At 36.9% G+C, this 17,196-nt stretch overlaps 1 protein-coding gene across 2 annotated transcripts; it reads left to right on the forward strand.

Moving 5' to 3' along the window:
• The first annotated feature begins 3,129 nt into the window (after positions 1–3,129).
• LOC133707839 (cycloartenol synthase) lies at positions 3,130–13,835 on the forward strand. 2 transcript variants are annotated; one of them, XM_062133314.1, is made up of 18 exons: positions 3,130–3,584; positions 4,698–4,883; positions 5,054–5,143; positions 5,267–5,461; positions 5,595–5,679; positions 6,320–6,486; positions 7,000–7,188; positions 7,973–8,086; positions 8,626–8,748; positions 8,834–8,956; positions 9,033–9,131; positions 9,245–9,301; positions 10,024–10,070; positions 10,165–10,308; positions 10,495–10,672; positions 11,558–11,638; positions 12,120–12,203; positions 13,023–13,835. In XM_062133314.1, the coding sequence occupies exons 1-18, from the start codon at positions 3,387–3,389 to the stop codon at positions 13,134–13,136; spliced, it is 2,274 nt and encodes a 757-aa protein (XP_061989298.1). In that variant the 5' UTR covers positions 3,130–3,386; the 3' UTR covers positions 13,137–13,835. The 2 variants fall into 2 exon arrangements, with proteins under 2 accessions (XP_061989298.1, XP_061989299.1); XM_062133315.1 differs by lacking the exons at positions 3,130–3,584; positions 4,698–4,883 and having other exon boundaries at positions 5,080–5,143; positions 5,251–5,461.
• Positions 13,836–17,196: the final 3,361 nt, after the last annotated feature.

Genomic DNA, 17,196 nt, shown 5'->3' on the forward strand with positions numbered 1-17,196 from the left:
ACGGAGCAACAGTAGTTTATTAATGAAATATGTTGAGCTACCAATTCTGTCATCCTCCTTTTCTAAAAATTACATCTGCAAATTCGTTCTCCTCCTCGACTCCTTCTTCTTTGCCGTAAAAAATACATGGAAACAAATCGAGAGGGTCGAAAACCCAAAATTCTCAGGCGTTTTCTGCGAATGCCCAGATTTTGGGTTCGTACTACGAGGCCACCGTCATCGCAAACATGGGCACCAACTATGTGATCCAGTACAACAACCTGGTCGAGGAGTTCAACGACTCTGTGTCGCTCAAAGAGACTGTCAAGGCGGCGGAGGTTCGGCCGCGCCCGCCGGAAATCATGGAAGCTAATGATGTGTTTCATGTGGGTGATAGGATCGATGCTTACGATCTTGATGGGTGGTGGGTCGATACGATTTTGTAGGAGGAAAATGGGTCTGGGCATCAGTATGTGTTTTTCAAGAGAGAGAGAGAGCTTGATTACCTAGTTTTGAAGCTGAGGGTTCATCAAGATTGGCGCAATGGGAAATGGGTGTTGTCCAAGAAGACCAAGAGGAATGCTGTGCGATGAAGCTGTGTCATTTTGGGCTTCTGATTGTTCTGATCTTGTTAGCTAGTACGTTTTGTTTCAGACCAAGAAACAAATTAGCTGATTTGGTTCTTGTATTGTAAGGGTGTTGTTGATTATTGAATGCAATATAAGCTTATTTCAATGCATATATATATATATATATATATATATATTGATGTTTTTGCCATTTATGCTATATTAAGCTCGAACTGCTGTGGTTTTAATTACCATGTTTTGAACCTGGAGATGAACAGCCACACCAATCGCCTTGGCGAAGTAATGTATTAGCATTATTCACTTTTATCTCTGACTGATTGACAGATCATGGTATCAATCTCATTCTTAAGGATGGGAGAGTTGAGATCACAAATGAGTCTTCACAGCACCTGGGATATATGATGAATGATATCCCTAGTTGATGCATTTGTGGAACTTAGCTTTCTGCTTGATAAATGTCTGGGACCTATAAATTGTCCTAATCTTGGAAGTTTCTTTGTAGTTAAATTTTTTCTTTTCTTCCTTTTGAAGTCTACTTACATGGCTGATGATGCTTAAATTGCCGTTGGTTGAATAAGTTGTGTGTAACTAATTCCAAACTCCGTTGCAGATAATTTGACTTGGGTGAACAAAATCAAGGTATATTTCAAGATGGGAATTCCCAGTAACACACTCATTGTTGTAAATTGCAGTTTTGATCTAAGGTATAATTCGATAGAACCGGAACCGTTCGTATTCATTGTTGTAAATTGCAGTTTTGAATGCCTTAACGATCACCAATTTGGCTGAAATTTTGCAGAGATGATCTATACATTAGGACCTAAAAACTGAACGGTTAAGATCTAAATGTGTGATCGGAAAGGGGGGAAAAATGGAAATCCGTACCTAATCCTTAGGTACGGACGTCCGCACCTGAGAATGATTATATATATATATATATATATATATATATATATATATATATATGCTGGTCTAAACTAGGAAAATAGTTTTGACTTTTGAAACGGATGCTGGGACTATTGAGGATGATTATGAGAAGCTTGACAGCCATTATGATCTGCTGGAGTGGTTTTCAGTTTCCATTACAACTTTTGTTTATTCTTTTGCTACAATTATGCTGAGTTTATCTTGGCTGGAAGAAAATTAGAGCAAAGAACAGAGAGAAAATCATAAAATGATGGGAATGTTGTAGCGAATATCGGTATCATTTGAATAGCTCGTGTTTGTAACCATACCAAAAAAAAAATTATTTGGTATGGTTACATAATTAAAAAACTGTTGTAGAGAAACTGAAATTGAGAGGAATTTGCTGTGTATTCTCATTGATAATAGGGGCCTCTTTATACAGAGGATTACAATGCATAGAATCCAAATCATACAAGGAAAGTAATCGTACATTGAATAGAAATCTAGATCATTTTAATGTAACCCTATTACCACTAGGTCAAGTAACCTAGGGTTTGGGCCAAACACAAAATAGAGATTTCCTTAAACAAAAACAAAATTATGTATTTTAGTAGCATATCTTAACATGTATGACCATTTTGGTAATTATGCATAGCCAAAACACTTTTGCCTTGCAACTTACCAAACACTTAGAAATTGCTTTTTGTTCTCACAACACTTTTAAAAACAGTTTACCAAACACTCAGCTGCTTCCTCTCACAGCAAGTTCGGAAGTGCTTCATCTCGCAGCAAGTTCGGAAGTGCTTTTTCTCACAGCACAGCAATCCCAAACTAAGCCTAATTTGGGGCCCTAAATCTCCTATCAGAATTTTGAAAGAAAGAGAGCCATCACTTTAATAATAATGGGTGGATGATAGCTGAAGGACATTCAAATGCAATACATGCACTAGAAGACTTTCAGGGAACTAGAGAAGGTAGATGGTGGAGTAGAGAGGGCATGTGCTATGTTAGAATGGTCCAAGCAAGGACACGTACCTAAACTTCTAGAACATTGGGTTCTTCTTCATCCTTCTGTATTTAAGAAAGGTCGGCAGTATTGTTAATAGAGTCCATTACATTTCTGTCGTTGAGCATTGTCATTGACCCTGAAAAAGAAAACTGATTCACATTATTGAGCTTAGGTTATCAGTCCCAGCTACAAGCCATCATCGTCATCCATCTTGTCTCTTTTTAGAAAGAGACTCTCGTTAATACTACGATGAGTCTATGAATCAGAATTCATTATTTTAAATTTTATATCTATATTATTTCTGTTATTATGGACAACTGTGCCACGTACCTAAAGCGACTGATCAAGCACATGTGTACATAAATTTTTAAGTGTCTTGGATATTTAACTCTAATAAAATACTGATATTTTCAGAATATAATTACTATTGAGCAGACGTACGACCTGCTCTTCTAGAAGGGGCGGGGCTTCTAGAACACCCTTGGATCTAGCGGGGTACACTGCACTGCACTATCATAGCATAAAACTAGCTTTTCTTTTTCCGTGTTTGGCCGCATGATAAGTACATTCATATAATCCCTTACACAAATAGGAAAAATTATCCACTAGCCAAACGAACCCCACCCCACGAAATTTGTCCGCCACTATCACTCTGTAAATCTTTATGTGCCAACTGTCACATGCCTCTCTTTCAAAACTTCCCACTCCGAAATCCAGTGAGAGCAGAGCGAGCCACATTTTTTTGTTTGTTTCCCCTTCGTCAAATCCTCAGTCTTCTCTCTTCAAATACCTCCATTTTCAATTGGATTTGAAATCCGGCGACTCTTCTTCTTCTTCTTCTTCTCCTCCGAGCCTTTTCACATCTCGGAGATTTCTGACCGCCGATCGCCGCGGGATCGAGAATGTGGAAGCTGAAGATTGCGGAGGGAGGGAATCCATGGCTGCGGACGCTCAACAACCACGTCGGCCGGCATGTCTGGGAGTTCGATCCCAAGCTCGGAACTCCGGCGGAGCTTGAGGAGGTCGAGAAGGCTCGCGAGCACTACCATAACCACCGCTTCGTCCACAAGCACAGCTCCGATCGGCTCATGCGCATTCAGGTTTGGATTTTTTTTTTTTCCAATTCTGGAATGATCGGTTGCGTTCTCGCTTTGTTTTGAGTTTGCTTTACTTCAGTACGTTGCTTACTTCATTTAGGGATCTAGTAGCTTCTTGTTAAGTCTGTATATGAATATTTTAATATTGTGTTTTGGAAGTGAGAATTGAAGTTGACTGGAATTCTTGCTTGACTATGGATTGCGTGATGGAGTGAATTGTTGCGACTGTAGTGTGAAAATTTCTTCTGTAGTGATTTTTGACAGCAGTCGTTTGCGTCATGGTTCTTCTGTTTGGTCACAAAGGTCATAGTACTGTGGAAAACATCTTGAATCTTCATTGGATGAGTTTTCGGATTGATGGAGATATATTTGAATTATTAACCTTTATTGATCTAGTTGTTCTTTCCAAATGCAGTAAATTTGGAGTCAATGATAGCTACATCTGATAACAGTTAACTAGGATAATGTTAGTTAATTATTAAATTATTTTTTGTGATCTGTGTTTTCTGAATTGTTTCAACCTGCTCTATACTGTTTCCTGCTTAGTTGTTATATTTTTTCTCTTTGGATGCCGCTGACCCACGTCTTTGCCGGCCTTGCTTTTTCTTTTACTGAAATGACAAAACATCATTTTGATGTCATTTCATATGAATTTTTTCACTCTACCAATTTGTGAGTTACTTTAGAGCTAGGTTCTTCTGAATTTCGAAATTCTGCCAAGGTAAAACAACTACCAGTCAATGTGCAACCAGCTACAGTCAACTTTGAAAAGCCTGTTATACTATTCTAAAATTTGTCCCCGGAGTTTCATTTTCACTAGAAAGAATAGATCTTGTAAATCATAGACCTTAATTTTCATTTTAAATGTGACAGGGTAGACTGTGTAGAATACTTCTTGGGCTAGTCTTGCAGCGAAGCCCATAAATATGTCAAAATTGTAATGCATGTACAGTTTGCATGGTACTTGCAACAATTCTTAATCTTAGACCTATGCCAAAATTAGAGTTTCTTTAAAGCTATTGTTATGATTTTGGCTGTATGTTAAGTTCTTTTCCTATAGTATCAAAATTCCATCACTTAAGTATAACCACTTGTCTTTCCTCACCAAAAATGTAGTTTTCCAAGGAGAACCCAGTTCATGATGTTTTACCCCAGATCAAAGTAAAGGACACGGAAGATCTGACTGACGAGACAGTTACTAAAATTTTAAGAAGGGCTATAAATTTCCATTCCACACTTCAAGCCCATGATGGACATTGGCCTGGGGACTATGGAGGCCCTATGTTTCTACTGCCTGGCCTGGTAAGTGCTGATGTTTCAAATTGACTCTTGTTGTGGATAATATGCAAGTCAACCTAAACAGGGTACACCAGAAACTATAATTTTAATACCTCCTTGTACAATAAACGTTACTACAAAGATAATTACTTACTTATTGTCATTCTTGACACTTTTTCTCATCAAATGATCAGGTTATTACTTTGTCCATCACTGGGGCACTGAACGCAGTCTTATCAGATGAACATAGGAAGGAGATCTGTCGATACCTTTACAATCATCAGGCAAGAATTTGGATTAAAACTTTTAGGACTTACTCATGTCTTAAAAGTTTATCAGAGCTTTCCTTTTCTAGAGCTTCTACTCATCGACTGAATTTGTGTTAATTTAGAGATGTTTAATTGCAGAATGAAGATGGTGGGTGGGGTTTACACATAGAGGGCCCCAGTACCATGTTTGGTAGTGTCTTGACTTATGTTACCTTAAGGTTGCTTGGCGAAGGGGCTAAAGATGGAAAAGGAGCGATGGAGACAGGGCGTAAATGGATTTTGGACCATGGGAGTGCCACAGCAATTACATCATGGGGCAAAATGTGGTTATCAGTTCAGAACTTAACCTTCATCTTGTTGGTCTAATAAACCATTAAGTCTAGAATTTAATGTATATGTGAACAACTCCATATATCGGTAATCTAGTTCAGTTGTTTAATCCTTGTTATATTGGTGGTTGGTATAGGTACTTGGAGCATTTGAATGGTCTGGCAATAATCCCCTGCCCCCTGAGATATGGCTTCTTCCTTACATGCTCCCTATCCATCCAGGTTCTTGCTCATTTATCCATTTTATGCAGATGAGTGTTTATGTGTGTCTTCATGTATGCATGTATCTTTTTAATTGCTGAAAATATGTGACATCTCCTTATCAGTGGAAAAAGAGGAATACGTTAAAGTAGCTTATAGCCATATTACCTTTTTAACTTGTTATGTACAATTAATTGTGGTAATCAGCATAGCTTAGGTGGTCATATAACTTCCTTTCTCGACTGGGACCTGGAGGATAATAAACTTTATAGCATTCAGTTTCTGTTTCAGACAGAAATTTGTTAACTATCTGAGTTGATGCTGGAAATACCAAGCTCTGGGTGACTTAAGTTGACATATTCCCTTTGGTGTGGCATTCCTATGGCTAAACATAAACAAATATGCTGTATCTGGTGGATTTTTCCTTTCCTTCTTGAAATTTAATTTCTATTTTAGAACGGCACTCTTTGTTCTATAAGGGAGATTTCAAATGCCATTGTTTTCAGCTAGCATGGTTTTTGTTCAGTTGTGCATTATATGGTGTGATCTTGTTCTAAAAGGTTAACTGAAGATTACTAGTGGGCTGTGGCATATGTGGGATAATTGCTTTGATCTTCAAAGTCACTGTAGCAGAGAAATTGATTTACTTTTTACTCTGCAGGAAGGATGTGGTGTCATTGCCGCATGGTCTATTTGCCAATGTCTTACCTGTATGGAAAGCGGTTTGTTGGTCCAATCACACCAACAGTTTTGTCTTTGAGAAAGGAGCTTTTTAATGTCCCCTATCATGAAATAGATTGGAACCAGGCGCGGAATGAGTGTGCAAAGGTTGGTCAATTGACATCAGGCAAAATCTATAATTTTGTTGATAATAAACTGGGGAGAAAATAGTATATTTATCTTCTTCTTCTTCTTCTTTTTTAGCAACTTGACTGAAGAGCAGAGTATAATAACTGTACTGATATTTTCACATTTTGACTATTACTCATTGTGATAACAGCTCAAATGTTGATTAATGTGCTTACAGGAAAGTATGATCCTTCTGAAAAAGATTAGCATATGCTGCGATTATTGCTATGTTTCACAGTTTATAGATGCAGTTAATTATTATTGTTATTATTCTTACTTTTATTTGTTGTGCTATGAGTGGGTAATACACAGTTCTATTTATATGGGATATTAGTTTGAGGTATTTGATGTTTTTTTTTTTTTTTTTTTTTTTTGTATTCAAGTACGTTGGTTTACAGTCAGCAGATTTTAGATCCCATTTACTTATTGTTCAATCAATTGGATAATTGGATCCTGATTTGTTTAAGAAAACGCATTGCTTTATTGTTGCAGGAGGATTTGTACTATCCGCATCCCCTTGTACAAGACATACTTTGGACCTCTCTTCATAAGGCTGTTGAACCAGTCTTGATGCGTTGGCCTGGAAAGAAGTTGAGAGAAAAGGCTCTGCAGACTGCGATTGAGCACATACATTATGAAGATGAGAATACTCGTTATCTTTGCATTGGGCCTGTGAATAAGGTATATATCCAAGCATTTCACTACTATACAAACTTGTGTGATAAATGTTTCGTCTGTTAAGGGGAGTGGACCTAATCTACTGAGTGCTGCCACTTGTACTACATTGGAAGACTGGATGTGTAGGAAGCAGGAAAATAGTTGTAGGCATGGAAAGGATGGTAAAAGAGAAGGATGTGAGGATTTCCTTGGGAATACGAATTATATAAATATAAAATAACACCCTTTATTTGGTTCTCAGTTCAATTGGGATAGTGTAATGATTTTGTAACAATATTTATTCCTTGCACTCGTGCACTCGTTCCACGAGTGCATGGGTTTGGGAGGTTTGGAGGGGAATTAAATCCACCCTGTTTTCTGTTCTAACCCAACCCTTTACCACATGATGGACCTCCTCTCTTAACACCACGTGAAGGACCTCCTCTCTTTCCATCCCTTTATCCCCTCCCCCTTTCTTCTCCAACCAAAGTTGGTGTTAAGTGTTCTCAACAGTCTAGTTGGATTCTCTTGGTTGACTATAATATTAGTTGGGTTCCAAAATTCCTTCAATGATCTCCAACCTTTTATTTTATTTTTTATTTTATTATTATTATTTTTTTTTTATCTTGGACTGAATACTGATGTTCATTCCAATCTGCTATTTTCCTAGATGACTTTTGAAATTGGTTTTTACTTATTCAGTTTTCCTTTCAGTGATGTGTATGTTTTAATTGCCAGAATATATTAAGCACCCCTCTTGTCACATATGTTTATTTGTCAATTAGAGTTTACTAACTTTGAGTTGCAGGTGTTAAATATGCTTTGCTGTTGGGTGGAAGATCCAAATTCAGAGGCTTTCAAGTTGCATATTCCAAGAATCTATGATTATCTATGGATTGCTGAAGATGGCATGAAAATGCAGGTAGAAATACAGCCATCTCTCCGAACAATTTTTGACAAGGGAAATTCTAAATGACTTTTTGCCCAAGACTGTGACTTTTTTCTCTTTCAAAAAATTCTTAGTCCTCTCATTTATAAATGTGGAAATTGCCAAGTGCTTGGTGGTCTATGAAACTGGCATTATAGTGTTTGCTGGTTTATGGAAAGCATTCTGTAGCCATCCACCAAACACTATGAAGACAATTGAGCAACCAGCACCAATACTCCACAAGTCCACTTTAAAGAGTGAACCTTTTTCTTTTTACTTTTCCTTGTATAATTTCATTTTGATAAGAAATGAACTTGAAAGGGTAAACGGTTAACTGAGAATTATTGGGGGGAAATTGGAGAAAATGAGGGGCTTCCATTTAAAGTTATTATACATCTGGTTTGGTTAGTGCATGTCCATTGGCACTTTCAAGCTGTTTAGAATGCTCATTGAAAATTTGGCCATGACTTTATTCGACCTCAGTTACTGAAATAACTTTTCTATTTAAGACCTAGATGTAATGATTATTGTAGGGGTATAATGGAAGCCAGTTATGGGACACTGCTTTCGCAGTTCAAGCAATCGTGTCAACCAACCTTGTTGAAGAATATGGTTCAACTCTTAGGAAGGGACATAAATTCATAAAAGATTCACAGGTAGAATTCTTTGTGCATCAGAATCCGTTTTGCTTCTTACTAATGTTTCCAGCATTTCCCTAATTGAGACTTTTATTTTATCAAGGTTTTAGAAAATTGCCCAGGGGATCTCGACTTTTGGTATCGCCACATTTCAAAGGGTGCTTGGCCTTTCTCTACTGCTGATCATGGATGGCCCATCTCAGACTGCACAGCAGAAGGACTGAAAGTAAGTGTTGATGGAATTGAACACATTGCATTTACCTATTTTATTGTTCACTATTTATAACTCTTATCTTTTGCAGGCTGTTCTAATGTTGTCAAAAATCCCATCAGAAATTGTCGGTGAACCCCTAGATGTGAATCGGTTGTATGATGCTGTCAATGTCGTACTCTCATTACAGGTTAGCCAGACCATAATAAGTAGAGAACTGTGTTATTTTCAACCACTCATACCCTCACCATTCACAATAATTGTGAATAGCTATTTATTTCATTAAAATTAACCTGATTGCAGAATGGGGATGGTGGTTTTGCGACATATGAACTCACAAGATCCTACAGATGGTTGGAGGTAGCCTCATTTTTCATGATTCTCCGTTGTTTTCACTGATCTTCATATCACTTTAGTCGGTTCTAATAAAATTGTGTAGGGCACTCAGTAATGCAAGTGCATCTTGTAATCTCCTCCCTCTAGTCAGTAATGGAATTCTTGTGGTCTGCGTAAATAGGATCTTCATTAACCTATGTATCCAATTGTGCTTATTTTCCATCTTGTTCTTATTGAGAAAGTTAGGTAAAATTTGTCTGATTGCATTCTTCAAAACATCTATCTACACAAAATAGGCTAAGCTCCCTGTTCAATGCCATCTCTATGATCCTGTTGTTTATAAGCTGATGATAGTGAAAAACCACGCCATGAACAAATTAAAAAGTATCTTTTACTATCAAGTTAAAGTAGAAAATTCTCAGGGAGGTATATATTTAAATGTGTTAACCGTTCCAACTTTCACATCCCTTCAGTTCGCCAGGGTGATGGCGCCCATTTCATCATATAGGTCAGTCTGACAGTTGTAGATCATCTTGTCATCATTGATGTGTAAATTCATCCCCTCTTTTCTCCTAGAAACTTGGGCAAAAGTCATTATGTGACATGGCTCATTAGATTCATTAAGGAATCCGTCCTTTCTTTTTGGCCCAAGTTATGGAAATGTTGCAATGATCTATGCTTTTCAATAGTAACACTTCCAGAGATAATGGAGACCTAATGCATTTCACTTTTATTTTTCTTTCCAGTTGATCAACCCTGCTGAGACATTTGGTGACATTGTTATCGATTATCCGTAAGATATCAGCACCTTGAACTGCACTAACTGTACTCTCCTAATGTGTTTCCAATTATTTAATTGTGTTGGTACTTATTTCATGTCTCTGTAGATATGTTGAATGTACCTCAGCTGCTATTCAAGCTTTGGCATCATTTAAAAAATTATATCCTGGTCATCGGCGACAAGAAGTAGAACAGTGCATCAAAAAGGGAGTTGAGTTTATTGAGAAGATACAAGAGTCTGATGGCTCATGGTTTGTCCCTGCTTTTGTTATTTTATTAGTTCTTTCTAAATGTTATATATTCTCCGATGTATCATTTTCAAGATTTCCTAGGCCACTGCATGCAACTAAGTCTTAGAATTTAGGATTCCCTGTTGCTGTATGAAAAATAAGGTTTGCAGTGCAATGACACCTTTTATATCTAAAATTTCTGAGCAGGTATGGTTCTTGGGGTGTTTGCTTCACTTATGGTACATGGTTTGGGGTAAAAGGGTTGGTGGCTGCTGGAAGGAACTACGACAATAGCTCTAGCATTCGTAAAGCTTGTGATTTTCTGCTATCGAAACAGCTTGCTTCTGGTGGCTGGGGAGAGAGTTATCTTTCATGCCAAAACAAGGTTAGGTCTTTCTAATCCGCATCTTTCTTATGTGTCAAATAACTACAAATACTTTCTCTATGTTGCTTCACTAATTCTGAACTATTGTAGTTTATCAGTTTAACACTGTTGTATGTGTTATTTAGCTCTCAATCCCTTTGAACTATCATTTTAAGATAACCAAGGCATTCTTCTCTCCTGTCTGCTTTTGCTTTTTTGTCTCTTTATTCTTTGAATGGCTACAAAGCTGAAGACTAGGTGAACAGGAATAGTGGGCTGCAAAGACCCAAAAACCTTAGTTTCGCCCCTTTCCTGATTTATAAACTAGCTATTCTTTCTACTGATCCTTTAGTGGTTACCCTTAAATAAGTATGTCAGTCCTGTCGTATCTCTTGTAAGCTTAGGTCCGCTATATCTTTCCTTGCATGGAGCATGAATATTTGATCTTACTAATAATAGTCTAGTAGATTACTTCTACTCTAGCAGCTTGATGATATTCTTTGATGGGGAAAAATTTAGATGGTAGTGCTCCATGGACATGTTCCCCAAAGATTTAAATTTCTACAGTTAGACATTATTTTAAGGGCTTTCAGTTGGTTTAATATTTGTCTAGCAACGGTAATATATATGATCATATCTGTGTGTATAATTGTGTTACATAAAAATATATTTAATAAAAGTAGCTTTTGTTTTCCTGATCATCGGTGTGTGGTTATATTGGACACCCTGTGAAATTCTATGGTCATTGGCCTTTTCTTTAAATAAAATTCCCAGGCAGTATTTAATGTAAACGTGCTCATAAAGGCACCTCCGAGGTGATATTACTGAACAGGTTCCCGTAATAATTTTGTTTTGTGTGTTTTAATGTTTCATGTCTGTTAACGTTCTAATACCCTGTCCATGCAGGAGTACACAAATCTCAAGGGGGATAGATCTCATGTGGTAAACACTGGATGGGCTATGTTAGCTCTTATTGATGCCGGGCAGGTAATGTATTTAGGTTTACTTAAATACATGATGTCATCACATGTAGTGCATAGGTTGTTCTCATGTTCAACTTTCGCTGTTGATCAGCAGTCTGCAGATACAGATAGCACATACGAGAATTTACTGTTCAAACTCATAGTAGAATAATGGCATTATATCAGACAACATAAGCCCGTCTATATCTAACAGTTTGACTTACTATACAGCCACTCTCCAATCTCGTTGTACTTCATAGAGAGGCTCTTTGACAGTGAACTCAACAGCAGCACTAAATCTGACCATATCACCCAAGAAATCTAATTCTCATTATTCCCTAGAAATTTCTGCCTTTGAACACAATCCCACAAAAACTTTAATGCTCTTCCCTACACCATCTTTGCATTATACTTTATTTTATTTGATTTTTATGTTGATATGGACTTTTCTGCACTGCTGTACTTTTGCAATCATCTAACCGTGGTAATCTTATATCTTGGAGCAGGCTGAAAGAGATCCGACACCGTTGCACCGTGGGGCTAGATGTTTGATAAATTCTCAAATGGAGAATGGTGATTTTCCTCAGGAGGTACTTCACTGTTCATTGACAATACTATTTAGAATGGATAATTGGGAACAAATGGTCTTGAGCCTTCAGATTTTATGCATGCTTTTTGGATTCTAATGAAAAATTGGGAGTGAGCACAAGATCTTCGTATCTTGGGTTTGGCATGTGACTTATCAATAGTAATGAAATAGTTATAGCTGCATGATCAGTTGAACAATTTTTGGGAAAAATGAGTAAATATTTTATTTCTTCCTCGTAGTGTTGAACAGTTGACATTTATTTCTTTGAGATCTCTATTCCTTTTGGAATGGGTCATAATTCATTGCGTTGATGATCCATTTAATGAAAATCTTATTCTTAGCATGCACAAAATATAAGAAATCTTCTCATACTATAAATACTAAATTAAGGATGAATACATACCCACCATTTCAGTTTAAACTATGTCACAATATTTTATTTGTTATTATCATCATCATCTTTTTTATTTATTTATTTATTTTTTTTTGTGGGGAAAGATTTGAAAATGAATTATATGAACATGTGTTATACAGTACTCTTGTACCTTTTGCATTATTGATTTACTATATTTGGGGGAGTTTTGAATTATCAAGAGTATTAGCGTTTCTCTCAATCTCTGTTGTATTGCGTTTAAGTATTTGCTTTACCATGATGTTCCATTCTCATTCTATTGTTGTTTTGGTGCCTATCCTTAGATTGCTATAACATTGTGAAGGAAATCTCTTTTATTTTTATGTATTTATTTATTTTGTTGGGAAATAAAGGGTGAAATGCTACTAAGTTGTGTTAAGATCTTTTTCTTAAAATATTATTTTACAGGAAATCATGGGTGTCTTCAACCGGAACTGTATGATCGCCTATTCTGCATACAGAAACATATTCCCCATATGGGCATTGGGAGAATACCGCTGTAGGGTGTTGGGATCTTCATGAGTCATTCATTTGTAAAACATCAACACTTGCCCAGTGTATTTTGCAAGTTCAGTGACCCTTATTAGTCTGCTTCTCAATCAAAGTGGTATCTCAAAGCTACCTCTTTCATCAATCCAGCCCCTTCTGATTGTGGTTGGCCTGCATGCCACTTATCAATGGGGTTCATATGCATGAGGAATCAACATATCTTGTTTAGTCCTTGTTTATTTTGGAAAGAACAATTGATCCCCATATTTGTAAATCAGCAGTTGCTTCGGGTACTCTTTCGAATATAGTACTTCCATTTTAGGTTTGTCGGTATTGCTGACTTCTGAATGTTACCTTCCAGGAAGTAACTGTCATCAGGAAAGCTTCAGTCCTCAGACAGTTTTGTTTCATCTCAATTCTTGCAGTTTCAGTTTCTGTTTCTGTTCTGTACTGTTGGTTGCCGAACTTGTAGGCTTTTGGGTGGGTTTGGCCCTGCTTCTCAGTAATTAAATGCAGTGAAGTTTCTTGACAAAAAAAAAAATGCAATATCGGTGAACGAATATGTAATGAAGGCTTGTTTTTGGTCAGTGAAAATGTACTGAAGTGATATCATGCTTTTTAGCTGAGATAATTACTGATTCACTTTCACTGTCGGTATATAGAAGAATGTTTTAGATAACTATTCATGTGAGTGAATCTGAGACATTATTTATGTTGTTTCCTATATCTAAATATTACAGAGCGGTTCGATAAATTGGGAGGAACCGGCTCAGTCCTCAGTTTTAGGATTTTTGGCACCGACTGAAATCAAGCTTAACCAACCTAATGTTGATATTTGCCACCGATGTCCATGTTTATACCAAAATCTGGCGTTCTCACCAAAATTTATCATCTAACGACCAGAGATCTGTTCACGAGAATAAAGAGGGGAAAAAGAGTAGCACTTGACTGTGGAGAAATTTTTGTGTGATACTGTCGCATCACATAATATTTGTGACGGTATTATACAAAAATTCAAAGCATCATAATTGTTACTGATTTTATTCAGGGTCAGTAAGTAAAAAATAGCGAACTGATCCGAGAGGGTCGGTAGGCAGGGTGTGGGAAACAGAGGCTGGATGTCGGTTTCAAGTGCAAGGAAAAAAGAGTACGGTCAGAGGGGCTATTGTCTAGTGGCCGAAAGCCATACATCGCTCAAGTTGATTAAGTGATAATTTTGGGTGTCGGAGCAAAGGAGGATCATGCCTGCATTTTTTTTCGGTTGGGTGAGGGGAGGGGCTATAGTCTTTATCGACGATGCATGTGTAAAATAGTTTTATTTTTATTTTTACTTTTTGGGGGAAAAAAAAAGTATGAAGTTATATATGTAGGATGTGAAAAGTTATATTGGACATAGTGAGATTGAGAAGTTACGCAGCCCTTTTAATGAGGACCACTAAATTAAAATCGTTAAGGACTTTTGTGTGAGACCCACTTTTCGATCACATTTTCACAAATGAACAGTTAGATGTTTAGATATTTATGTGTAGATCATTTATGCAATTTTTCAACCAAATTGAAAATCGTTAAGACATTCATAATCGTGATTAATCAGTTATGAACATGAAAGGTTCATGTTTGACAGATTTGGTTTGTCCATTAATTTGATCTAGCTCGGTACCTTAACGATTAGCAATTTGGAATAAAATTTTCAAAAGTGATCAATTCATGCATACATAAACATCTGATGGTTGATATATCGTAATGTAATCGAAAAAGTGGGTCTCCCAAACCGTTGATTAGAAAGTCATCAACTAGTCCTTATTTTAGTGGTCCTCATTAGAAGGGATCCTTAAGAAGTTATATTTGAAGGTAGTGGGATTCAGAAGTTGAAGTTATATATGGAGATAGTGGCATTGGGAAGTTATATATGCAGAATGTGGGCAAAGAAGATATTCTTGACAGTTTCCTTCTTTTGCTGAATTTTTTTTTTCATTGTTATTTTACTATTTACCATATTATTCTTCATATATTAAATACTATTTTAAATTAAATTATAGTGTAAGGATATTTGTAATATTTCACACCCAGTTTAGTTTGGCTGAGAATGTTCCCTTTATAATAGTGTAAATAAGATGAAAATAGTAACAAGATCTTACTTGATGTGGAAGTCCTATGATTAGGACATGTAACTATGCCTCTGGTCACTTTACTAGTTGCAACTTGGGCGTCGCTGGAATTTGGGGAATAATGTACCAGCCTATTATAGGCAAGTTTCGTGATACATGGTACGGTATTGCCATTTGGGTATCCTTTAGTTATCGACTCCTCTAACTATTAGTCATGAGAATTTGTCTACACTTGTATAACCAGCCTGGCTCGCTCCTGCTTGGTTGGGTTAGAGTGACTTGATAATATGAGTACAAATATAAATGCTCTGATACCCTGTGTTTCACACACATTCCAAGTTACCTAATAGAAGTTGTTTAAATGTCTGATTTGAACATTTATATACACAAATCATTAAAAAAAGGGCTCATTTACCAAATGCCCAAATTTGGCCTAACATGAGCCCATTTAGATCAACTCCAACAGCTTCCCTATATTTTGATTTTTCTATATTTAAGGAAAAAATGAGACTCTTTTTCTCCAACAGATTCTCTATAACTATCCCTATTTTAGGGATAGTGAGGAAAGAGAACCAAATTCCTTAAATTTACATCAATCTCTAAAATTTTAAGGAACAATTATGGAGATTTTAGAGATTGCTATAAAATAAGGAATTTGTTGGAATTGAAGAAGAAAAATAGGTTAAAGTTTTGACTTTTGCTTCTCTATAATACATAAATTATAGGGAAGCTGTTGGAGTTGCTCTTACTCTACCAAAAGATTTGTGTATCCACTTACCCCATTCAAAGGTAAAAAGACAAGTTTGGCCTCCGAATAATAAGAAATTACAGTTTTTTTTCTCTCTCTCTGCTCGTCCCTGTTCACGCCGGCGCCAAAGCCCATTGTGCCGATGTTGTGGTGGAGACCGGCAGGGCCTTCGAGCTTCAGAATGGAGGCAGTTGTCAACAACAGGGATGCGAGAAACGAGGCTGTCGGAGAAGCCATGGCCCAAGTGGTTGATGGCGCAGACGGCGAAGCCGGCCTTAGCGAAGTGGACGGCGGTGAGCTAGATGAACCAGCTAGCAGGGGCAGAAGACATCCGTTGGCGAAGACTTCAGGTTGGGTCGAGAGAGAGAAACGAACGGGGTTAGGAGGCAGACTTCCCCTGTCGTATGGAAAAGTTTGGGGAAATTTCAAAAGGCATTTCATTCCCGACCAAGATTTTCGCTCCAAAACTGAATATCACGATTTGGTTTCCAAGCTGAGAGAGAGAAGAAGCTTTGGTAAATTCTCTCTTTTTTCTTTCTTACTTATTTCAGCAACCAAACAGAGCATTATTTTGCTTTGATGCGCTTTTGATTATTTTTTTTTTCTTTCACCTTGTTTTCAAATGGGTTTGATTTGTTTTTTATTAATTTTGAGGAAGAATTTTGGAGTTGGAGAAATATTCTCTGTTTGCCTATATTGAAGCAGATGAGAAGTGAAGAAGGCTTGGGGTAGAGTAGGAGAAGGCCAAAAGTGACAAGACCAAAAAAGCACAGATGGGGTTTTGCGTTTTGGTTTGGTAAGTCGTTTCATTTAGGGTCAATATTATCACTTAATAAAACATTTGCCCCTCAATAAAACTTTTATTGACCCCCAATAAAAACTTCAGAAAGAGTTCGGTAAAGTCCAGCGAGGTTCCAGCAAACTGTCTGATGACCTCATTCTCTCTCTCTCTCTCTCTCACACACACACTTTTATCTCTATGTGACAAAGTTTACTGCCCCAATAAAAGCAATAAATTAACCAAAAAACTTTCATTGCTTCGTAATAAAAGGTTTTGAATTGATGTTATCTTCTCCCTAATAAAGACCAAAACATTTAAATAGATCACACAAGACCCAAAAATGTTACACCACAACTCAAAGTACTCTTTCAAAACAATATTAATCAACATTCTCATAATATATTGTTTTCCGTAAAGAGTAAAGTCTCAAAACAATACCATAATTAAGATCACAAT

Source organism: Rosa rugosa, chromosome 5 (assembly GCF_958449725.1).
Source record: "Rosa rugosa chromosome 5, drRosRugo1.1, whole genome shotgun sequence".
Classification (NCBI taxonomy): domain Eukaryota; kingdom Viridiplantae; phylum Streptophyta; class Magnoliopsida; order Rosales; family Rosaceae; genus Rosa; species Rosa rugosa.

What these genes read in the sequence shown, in the direction of transcription:
- LOC133707839 (XM_062133314.1), top strand. Translation starts at nt 3,387, where the DNA reads ATGTGGAAGCTGAAGATTGCGGAGGGAGGGAATCCATGGCTGCGGACG. An exon ending in ATCGGCTCATGCGCATTCAG is followed by an intron (nt 3,585 to 4,697) that starts GTTTGGATTTTT and finishes CCAAAAATGTAG; the next exon opens with TTTTCCAAGGAGAACCCAGT. An exon ending in AAGATGGCATGAAAATGCAG is followed by an intron (nt 8,087 to 8,625) that starts GTAGAAATACAG and finishes TGATTATTGTAG; the next exon opens with GGGTATAATGGAAGCCAGTT.